This window comes from Poecilia formosa, unplaced genomic scaffold (assembly GCF_000485575.1).
Source record: "Poecilia formosa unplaced genomic scaffold, Poecilia_formosa-5.1.2 Scaffold700, whole genome shotgun sequence".
Taxonomy (NCBI): domain Eukaryota; kingdom Metazoa; phylum Chordata; class Actinopteri; order Cyprinodontiformes; family Poeciliidae; genus Poecilia; species Poecilia formosa.
The window spans coordinates 19699-30619 of NW_006800639.1; the positions used below are offsets into that span (position 1 = coordinate 19699).

Here is a 10921-nt window from a genome sequence, read left to right on the forward strand (position 1 = left end):
TAATTTGTGTTTTATTCTTATATGTTTTCATCTATGGTTTTAAAAACACTGTACGGCACTTTGATGCAGTTCGTAGTTGTTTTTACAGTTCTTTATTAATAAATTGACACTGGTATTAATAAAGTCCCAATTTAAAAAAATGAAGTAAACTTTATAAACTTTGTTGGATTGATTCCTAGATGGCACTCCATTTACCTGGTGGCTAGGAAGAGATAATAAGAGACACTTCTACTGGGGCGGGTCAGGACCTGGGATACAGAAGTGTGCCTGCGGTATTGAAAACAACTGTTCTGATCCCAAACACTACTGTAACTGTGACGCTGACCTGCGAGCCTGGTGAGTAGAGCAACAGAACAGCTTCATGCATGTGCTGCATTTGTTGTTTATTAGGCCTGAGCAGCGAGGCACTGCAAAGGCCCATTGCAAGATTTCTTATTCTTATTTTTCCAACAAAGTATGCGGCTTTTTGGAAGCCTTAGCATCCTAATTAACAAAGATGGTGCCATTGGGTAAATGTAAATGACCACAAAAAAGCCAGGAACACTTCTACTCTGGGCAAATTCAGTTATATAGAGATTCTGAAAGTGTAGATTGTATGCTTTCCACTGATGTCAAACACATGGAAATCAAAAAAGAAGTTGTTCTTTACTGCCAAGTGTTGTGTGCATTAATAACATTCATGCCTATTGGTAATTTGATGCACAATAAAAGAAAAATAGACTTGAGTTGCTTTGGCAGAAATGAAACTTTTTCTGCACCATTAAATTAAAAAAATATTCACTCTGTCAGTTGTTTATTTGTTGTATTTAATTGATTTAATTTAATAATTTTAATTAAATAAAAATAACGTTGACGTGTAAGTAGAGCATTATAAGCAATCAAAGTTGTATAAAACAAACTTGAGTCTTACTAACTGAGACTTGAGTCCAGCCTTTCAACTGTATAGAGCTGTTCAGAAGAATCAAATTGCAAGTGAAACACACATCAAAACTCTCTTGGCTTCCTCCCATCATATAAGTACTTTTAAGCTATCTATTATTTTTAAACACAATCCTTTGATCAGCCAGCTGTACACATTGCACTTTGAGCTGAAGTTACAGCAAATAAACGGTCGTTTACATGCAGTATCTTGCAAACCACTGGGGGGCGCCTGTAGACCACTAATACTTTGGGGATCACAGTTTGAGAAAGAGTGTCCTACAGCTTTTGAGATGCAGGTTTCACAATTACTCAAGACTATGTAATCAATGCATAGTCTTGATGCATTGAAGGTCAATAGTTATCAAAATCGTTTTCATACATGAAAGCATGTGGGCATATCTGACCATATACATATCTGACCATATCCCATAAAACATCTAAGTAGAATAACTTCCACACACAAGCTTCCAGGTGCATCAAACTTTGTGTCATAAGAGACCAGGACTCGTCATATACACATGATCAATTGGTGACATCACCTTTGCCACCCTCTTTCAACAGGAAGCCACCTGTTTTCCTACTGGTTTTCTTACTTTTACTCTTTAATTCATACAGATATAAACCTGTTTAATGAAATAGAACAACTTAATGGTAAATACTTTTCTTAACACTGGCTGATGGCTGGAGCATGTGAGCATGGCAGAGTGTCTAATTCCAGTCCCTTGAAACAGTTGGCTCAAAATCAGATGTGCATCATCCGATTTGCACCAAACTTGATATGACATTTGTTAACCTCTGAAGTGCCCAATAGCATTGCAATTTGACTCCACTGCATCCCCTAGATGAGTGGGTGGCATTGCTAGAGCTCCTACCTCGCCTTGTGGCCCGAGCAGCGACAGCGTTGCGAAGGCCTATTGTAATTGGAAGACTTCTTATTCTTATTTTTCCAACTAATGATCAGCCTTTTGGAGGTCTTCACATTTTCAAAAACTCACCAAATTTCACCTGAAATTGTCCCCCAAGTGAAATTTTTGGATTTCAGTGGAATGGAGAGTGGCACCTCCTAATGTGTTATATGATAAACCGTACATTGTAGGGCTCTGAAATTCATTACATAGGTAGAACATGTACCAAAGAAAAAAGTCTCCTGGAGGTATGCCCTAAAATGTACGGAGAAGCAGCCATTTTGGATCAAAAAGCAAACTTTAGAAAACTCCTCCTATAGATTTTGAGCTATCGACTTAATTTTTGGTCATTATGCAGTTAAGGGATGGGGCATTAAAAGGTATTTTTAAATAATTTCAGTTCAGACCTTTCTGACACTCATGATTTATTATTTTTTATATCTGTTACAATTTCGCCATAAATTTTGTCTGCTCTAGAGTTGCAAGTTTAATTTTCTCAAAATCGTCTGTTTTGAATAGTGCCAAATGAGGCATATTTTTCCATTGTCACAGCTCAGACGGCAAAAGGTACATGCATGAAGCAAGACATGACTATCCACTGACCCTTCGTGATAGTGACAGTGACAGTGAGGGAATCATATCGACAACCTTACACTTTCCTAGATAGAGGGAATAGTTTGGGATCAAGTAAGATAATTTTCGGCATTCAGTTATTTTATCAACATATTTGACACAATTTTATGCTTATAATATTATATTTTGAAAAAAATTGAATGGGACAGAAACATTCTCCTATTTGTGCTGATAAAAGTAGTGGGTAAATGATATTCATAGCTTTTATGGTTCCTAATGTATCCCTTGTCATTGGGAGGCAATGTTTGCTGCTTTAAAGCCTTGAGACAAGCTGACTGCACCGTCTCCCCCATGAAGGTAGACACGGGCTGACTCGCAAACACACAGGTGTTCCTCTTTAATTACTGCTTTCTGGTACTACCTTTAAGTTTTTTGTTTTGTTTTTTCTTTGCTCGTTTTGGGTGTTATTTTGCCTAAAATTGTGTTTCTGCCTGATGTGCTTTTGTGTGATAGGATGGAAGATGCAGGTTTGTTGGTGTATAAAGACCATTTGCCGGTCAATACAGTTGTGATTGGTGATACAAGCAGATCCGGATCTGAGGCCAAGCTGACTGTTGGGCCTCTTAAATGCCAGGGAGATAGTAAGTGTTCTTATGATGAATTCTAAGTCCTGACACTTCATCTTAGACCCCATTCACACCAGATTAAGACCACATGGCTTCTATGATCCCTGTTACAGTTTGAATGTTTCAGAATTGCAGCAAATTGAGAAAACCCTGTTTCAGAGTAAATCAGTCAGTAAATCAGTTTTCTATGAAAACAGTACATCAGTTTTCTATGAAAACTCCTCCTATACATCAGTTTTCTATGAAAACTGATGTACTGACAATGTACTGACAATAAGTTTACCATACATATGTATGTATACAGACTAATTTAACATAAACCATGGACACCTTAACAGAGGTGTAGTTTAAAAAGTTCATTTGAAGTAATTACTAACAGCAAACTTTAACTACACAACCCTAACATTCTTGCAGTCATTTCCGATGTTGAACATTTCCACATTTTGGCTACAACTCCCCCAGATAGTATTTATTGACGATGTGTCTAGTCAGTAGCTATTTTCTAACTATTGTTTTCCCTTACTTATTACGTTTTCTATTGAAATTCACAGTTATTCTTCTTACTAGAACATCTCAGAACGTGTTCATTATTCCACAGGCCATCATCATCATTCCATCAGGGTTTTTCTGACTGCCTGCTAGCTTAGTGTTGGATTCCCCCTCCCGGACTCACATGCACCTGCCCTTCTGCCCGCATGGAACGCTCTTTCTTCATGAACATTTCCACTCCTCCTTACCGGGCAGCAGCTTATCTTAACTCTTCCTCAGTTGGTCCATGGTCATGTTTCTCTCATCATCATCCTCTGACAATAATGAATCCCCTGAATCACACATTTTTCTGAATGGGTTTATGCGCTTTTTAGCTTTTGTTGTCGTAACTTTTCTGACCCCCGACCCCACTTCCCACCCCGTCTCATATCTGCTCACTTTTCTCGGACTCCGGTTACCTGAAATGGCACTATTTATAACCCTGGGGGGGGGCAAGGAGGTCTGAGGGATTTCATTGGACAAGCCCAATGTCCATCAATAAAATCAACCAATGGGCTGTCACGGTCGATAAAAAATAAAATTTAATATACTTTTATTTGTTAAATTATGACAGCCTAGGGCTGCCAGATATGGTTAGTAAGTGTATCAGTCTGTACTCCAGTCAGCAACTCCTCCCCTGGACAGAAATCCAAAAAGAGTACAGCTTTTTATTTATTTATTTATTTTTTTTCCTGTTGCATATTGTCGACCCGCCACAGTGGCGGTGCGTTGCTCCAATTTGTACCCCACTTTTTTTGTACCCACATTTGGCTAGTGGCAGATGCTAATTTCCACCCCTGGTTAAATGCTATCCAAACCAATATGACCATTTGTGAAAAAGTAATGACAAACCCAAACCTGATCACTGGTAGAATTAAGATTACTATCTTCGCTGAAAACATAACATTTTCAATTTCATTGTGGTCTCTTTCTTGCACAATGACAATAAAAAGAATTTTGATTCTGATTGTGATCAACCTGCTTGTAAAATTTGAAAAAGCTTCATATCATGCTACATATTTAAAGGAATGTGTCTGCTCCGTTTAGTCTCCCAACACTTAATCAGTGCACATTTCATCACATCGGGTAATTTAATTCCAAGGTGAACCATGTGCAAGCCACTTTCAACATTATGTGCAGGGAGTCGATGTGTTTTTTATTATTTTTGCTTGAGTCTTTTCTTTGTCCTTTTTCTATCCCATGAGGTTGCTGTTGGTCAGTCAAAGCAGTGGCAAAAGTGTTACAGAACATTTCTTGCAGCTGTGCCCACCCTGTGTGGACTTGATTAGCTTGCATCCTTGGCACATGCTGGTCACATGACCAGCAGGTAAATTACCAAGCCTTGCTGGTTTCAGATGGGTCACACTTCACCAAACCAGTTTATTCCATGCAGTGCCAAATCCCAAATATTATACCACCATATTAAGACTTATTGGGACTTCTAAGATTAATTCTGGATGCATTTTAGAAGTCCTCTGCAACAACCTGCATAGACCATTAATGATCTGGTTGATTTTAAGTGATGGGGTGAGTTCTTGGTCTGCTCTAAAGGGCAAAATATATTTCTTAGCTCAGTGTAAACTGGCTTTACTTTTTAAAGTTTGTGAAGATGCTTTTATTACAAAGCTGGTGAAAACAACACATCACTGACAAGTTTTTTGACAGTTCTTTACCTCTTGCTTTCAGTTGATTAGAAACACAGTAACTCTTAGACCTGTTTGAGTTTTATACCTCTTATAAGTGCACTAAAATCTACTGACCAACTTGTTCATAAAATGAGGCAAAAAACCCAGAAGAGCTCCTATGTCAAACTGAAGTTTTTAAATAAAGATTTATATCTCAATTTTACTCTTTGGGTTATAACCCAGCAAAAGAATCACGTAGGGTCTGGTTGCATTTGTTTCTTATTGTTCTTTTTCTTCAAGTTTATTTGATATTATCAATTTAAAGTGTAATATTTTAGTGTTAGTGTATATGCAGTTTTTGTATCGTATTCTGAATGGTTGGCTGTGTATGTATGCATCTATATACAATTTTTTTTTAAAGGATTGGTATTTATATTGGTGGAAAGTATAATGTTTCCAGTATTTTTAATTAAATGTTTCTTTTTGCTATAATTCTAGGAAACTTCTGGAATGCAGCTTCCTTTAACAGCCCCGCCTCTTCACTTCATTTCAAGTACTTTCAAATTGAATCCAGTACTGATATCTCATTTTACTTTAAGACCTCTTCCAATTACGGAGTCTTACTGGAGAACCTGGGAGCCAACAACCTCCTTCACATTGAAATCCGAGGTGTGTCTGTATATGTAGTACCACAACAGTAGCACCATGAAGCAGTATATATGATACAATCACGACAAATCACACTTCTTTGGTGTTGTAAAATAGCGCATTACAAAATACAATTTTTCCCAAGAGCATTATTTGTGTTTGTGGGGTTATGATTGCCATGACACACAGTCAGTCATGCACTTACCTAAAAGGGATGTCGCTTTTTATCACTATCGTCGTTTTGCCGAAACTTATTGTGATAAAACTCAAGGTTCAATTCAAAGCAATTGAGTGCCCCACCCGTACACCTCAGAATACAGGGGGGAACTCGTACTCTAACAAAAGCAATTGTTAGAGTACAGTCCCCTGTGGTGCTTCTGGGCTGCTAACCACTGGGTTAGACAGACAGTCCTACAGTCTCTCAAATTTTGGTCAGTTTGTCAGGTAGTCATAGATGCAGGTGATTGTTGAGGCCTCCACCTGTGTCATCTGGATTTTCTGACGAAACAAATCACACTTAAAAAAAAGAACATGATCCTCACAATGCTGCCTTTTTTGTGCAGATGCTCGAAAAGGAGTAGGAAGAAGTAAGAAATGGAGTGAAGTCCTACCCCATAAACTCATACCATATTTTCAGATGGACCCCATTATTAAATTATAAAACAAGTTAAAAAGACATAGATTCATTAATTTTCCATTTTATCTGGGTTTACATATGTCTATATATATGCACACATACCCACACACACTCATATGCATATTATGCATTAGTACAATAGTGCTGAATCTCACTATACAGTCATATTTATAACATTTATAACATTCTTCATATTAGTAATATTCTAGTCATTATCTATGAAATACTGTGGGTAATTGCTACTATTAGAAGTTTTCCTGATATCACTATTTAAAATGTTCCATGCCACCTTAGTATTATTACTAAGGTGGCATGGATTTATATCATCATTATCATATCATTATGATAATTATTATGAATTCATAATAATATTCCTTTTTACATGCCTTTTTTTTAACTTATTTTTATATTTCTTATATTTGTTTTCTGATTCAGTAGTTCTGTGTTTTGTAAATTCCCTAAAATGTTTTTCTTTTTACATGCATTTTGAAGATTACCTTTACTGCCTAGACTTATGTTTGAGATATCTTGAATTGGTTTGTCAACTTTTAGTTGTGCATGTTTGGAACTCACTTTGACAGACTATTTCTTTAAATGTTAAAAATCTGAGCTGCCAGATGGAAGCTGTTATGTTAATGTTGTTTTCACAGAAGGCTCAATGGTCCTGTTATCTTTTGATTTTGGAAAAAATCGGATGGAGCTCACTGTTCAAACACCAAAGCCTCTAAATGATGACCAGTGGCATCGTGTGGAGGCTGAGAAGAACACCAAAGAAGCAGTACTACAAATTGATGGTCATTACAGAGAGGTAAAAGCGACCCCCCCACTGGGACACACAGAGCTGGAGTTCTACAGTGATCTATATATTGGTAAGTAACAAATTTAAATTTGTATATTACAACGATTCTACTGTATTGCAGTGAAGTAGATGAAGGAATTTTTCCAAAAAGAATTCTGAACACACTTAGAAGACTAAATATGCACTTGTTAATGGAGATTAATTCAGGTAACTATTTGTATGTGATAGCTCCCTAAACAAGCTAACTTACTTAATGCGATTCCCCTGATGGAAGTCACTTCATGTTCTGATAGAAAACAGCATCCAAAGGTCTTCTGGAAATTATTTTTGATTAGTTGTTTTTCTTTACATGTAGCACTGAACTTTGTATACTCATATTTCAGTTTGTAGTATGAAGCTGTACACAGAGGATATAGCATTACCATTACTATTCCTACAGTTAACTTTGGAGAAGTCAGCAAGTATAAAATATTGAAAGTACTTTCCTTTTGGGGATACCTTTATGATGTCCTGTCCCTGGTTTATGATCATAAAATTGTACACAAACTTAAATATAGTATCACCTAGCCGGTGACAGCACATACCCATTGGGCACGATCAAGAGAGTTCAGTTCGGCATCATCAGCCCAGATGAACTTAAACGGATGTCGGTTACCAAGGGGGTATCAAATACCCTGAAGCCACAGAAGGAGGACGTCCTAAGCTTGGTAGCCTTACTGGATCCAAGACAAGGGGTCATAGAACGCAGTGGGAGATGTCAGACATGTGCAGGTGTGGCATACTCTAAAAGTAATGGTAAGTTGTTATTATTATTATTATTATTATTATTATTATTATTGTTATTGTTATTATTTCTTTATTTTATTTTGCCATTTTATATTGAATTAATTGATATGGGGTTTTTTATGTATATTTCCAATTTCGAGATTTGGTTTCTATTGTAATTAACTTTATTGCAGTAGCAGAAAGTTACCAGTAGGAGGCAGTGTGCTCTCGTAATAGCTCCAGAATCTGTATAACTGACAGCCGGCTTCAGAACAGATTCCAGGAGGATTTGAGAAGTACGAAGCTGCCTGCCTTGTTATTTCGACCTGTTCTATCCTGTTCACAGGTTAGCAAGGTCTGTAATCGTTTTACTTTCACAACATAACATTTTGAAGAATTTATTTAGTATTATTAATGCAGTTTTTATAGAGTGTTTTAGTGTTTTGTTTACCTTTGTCATAGCAACTGAACTAACGGGCGCCGGAAGNTAATTTGTATTGACACATGGAGCATAAAATCAGCCAAGAAAAGCATTCAGACTTTACTTATTTTATTCACTTTCAGCACTGAAAGGAGACGCTTTACCATTACATTCGAGAAGAGTTTCTAAAAAACAGTCTGTGCAGCGTCTGAGGAGAAGGAAGAGGCTAGCTGATTATATGAACTGAAGACACTCCCTGAAATCACACCATGTCTCTGTGGCCTGATAAGTTTCTGTTTCTCTGAGGAATGAGCCTTAGTGTCTAAGAGAATCATAGATCTAACTCTGTAAAATGAGCCTTTTATCTATCGGCATGTGACTCTTTTTCAACCTGGTAAAGCATATGCTTTACCAGGTTGAAAAAGAGTCACATGCCACAGCAATAGCGATGAAGTGTGTAGAAGGGTAAAACAAGTTGTGCCTTTTTATGGAAGGATAAAAAGAAACTGTTCATTACAGAAATAAGCAGGTTGACAAATGAATGCCATGTTGTTGCGCAACACCCCCCACCCCCTACTCTCTCTCCCTCTACTTCCTCTTCTGAGAGGAGGGAGATGTTGCTCCCAGCTCTCCGTCTAACGGGTCCGAGAAGCCTCTAACTCTGGAGTATTACTACAGATGAGAATATAGAGGACATTCTGTTTAAGCTGGGCGTGAGAAAGACTAGCCTGGTTTCTAACGACCTCTGCCTCCAGATGGCCTATCACCTACCATCTACCTCCAACACAACATCAGTGACCTTTAGTTACACCATTTCAAGTTCAATGTCAAAATCACATTTATAACCTTTTAGTTTCTCTTATTTAGCATTCATTTATAATTTTATAATAACCATTACTTATTAGTTACTCTTATTATAATCATGATGTGAGTTATTACAGACATTTCCCCAAGAAAGAAACCAAGAATAATCCATTATTCTAATTATTTGATACCATGTTAAGTTACTTGTTTCACCTGTAAGTATTTCCACAAGTGTAAGAGTGAGTGTAAATATTCTTATAATCAAACCAACATCAACCACCAGTTAAACCAATATTAATTATTGGTTTAATCATAAGTTATCGTTATTAATTTAAGTATTTTACTCTGGGTTTTATCCAATTACTCAAAATGTTTAGATTTTATTCCTTAAACCTTTAATGCTCAAAATGAGCAATCTGAACTATTTTTATTCACTGCAGGCTGGAAACTTCCTCTTTCTTCAGGAAACCTGCTCTGAACTATTTTTATTCACTGCAGGCTGGAAACTTCCTCTTTCTTCAAGAAACCTTCTCTTCCTGTTCCATGACTCTCTTTCTGTCTGATTATGTTTTTTTATGATTAAATAGAAAAAAGTAGAATTAAAGCAAAGTTTGCAGGACACAANAGTTTTTATAGAGTGTTTTAGTGTTTTGTTTACCTTTGTCATAGCAACTGAACTAACGGGCGCCGGAAGAGAAAAGAGCGACTGCTGTCCTACAGTCATATGAAAAAGTTTGGGCACCCCTATTAATCTTATTTATTTTTATCTCTAAATACTTGGATGTTTGCAACAGCTATTTCAGTTTGATACAGCCAATAACTTATGGACACAGTAATATTTCAGTATTGAAATGAGGTTTATTGGACTGAAAAAAAAATGTGCGGTACGCATTAACACAAAATTTGACAGGTGCAAATGTATGGGCACCTCAACAGAAAAGTGGCATTAATATTTAGTAGATCCTCCTTTTGCAAAAAATAACAGCCTCTAGTTGCTTCCTGTAGCTTTTAATGAGTTCCTGGATCCTGGATGAAGGTATTTTTGACCATTCCTCTTTACAAAACAATTCCAGTTCGGTTAAATTTGGTGGTCGCCGAGCATGGACAGCCCGCTTCAAATCATCCCACAGATGCTCAATGATATTCAGGTCTGGGGACTGGGATGGCCATTCCAGAACATTGTAATTGTTCCTCTGCATGAATGCGCGAGTAGATTTGGAGTGGTGTTTTGGATCATTGTCTTACTGAAATATCCATCTCCAGCGTAACTTCAACTTTGTAACTGATTCTTGAACATTAATCTCAAGAATCTGTTGATATTGAGTGGAATCCATGCGACCCTCAACTTTAACAAGATTCCCAGTGCCGGCATTGGCCACATAGCCCCAAAGCATGATGGAACCTCCACCAAATTTTACAGTGGGTAGCAAGTGTTTTTCTTGGAATGCTGTGTTTTTTGCCGCCATGCATAGCGCCTTTTTTATGACCAAACAACTCAATCTTTGTTTCATCAGTCCATAGAACCCTATTCCAAAATTAAGCTGGCTCATCCAAATGTGCTTATGCATACCTCAAGCGGCTCTGTTTGTGGCGTTCTTGCAGAAACGACTTCTTTCGCATCACTCTCCCATACAGCTTCTCCTTGTGCAAAGTGCGCTGAATTGTTGAA

The 10921-nt window shown here is 37.3% G+C and overlaps 2 protein-coding genes across 2 annotated transcripts in view; both read left to right on the forward strand.

Annotated features, from left to right (window-relative positions):
* Nucleotides 1–10921, forward strand: part of LOC103130957 (contactin-associated protein-like 2) — a gene marked incomplete at its 5' end in the record, with an annotated part of 58147 nt that overhangs the window by 19441 nt on the left and 27785 nt on the right. Inside the window, 4 exons of the mRNA XM_007542490.2 lie at nt 180–336; nt 2913–3040; nt 5677–5847; nt 7114–7332. Coding sequence (XP_007542552.1) covers nt 180–336; nt 2913–3040; nt 5677–5847; nt 7114–7332 — 675 coding nt within the window. The remainder of the gene's footprint in view (nt 1–179; nt 337–2912; nt 3041–5676; nt 5848–7113; nt 7333–10921) is intronic.
* LOC107834634 (uncharacterized) overlaps nt 8897–10921 on the forward strand; it is a 6996-nt gene continuing 4971 nt past the window's right edge. Inside the window, exon 1 of the mRNA XM_016666307.1 lies at nt 8897–8977. The gene's annotated coding sequence lies outside the window, so the exon portion shown is untranslated. The remainder of the gene's footprint in view (nt 8978–10921) is intronic.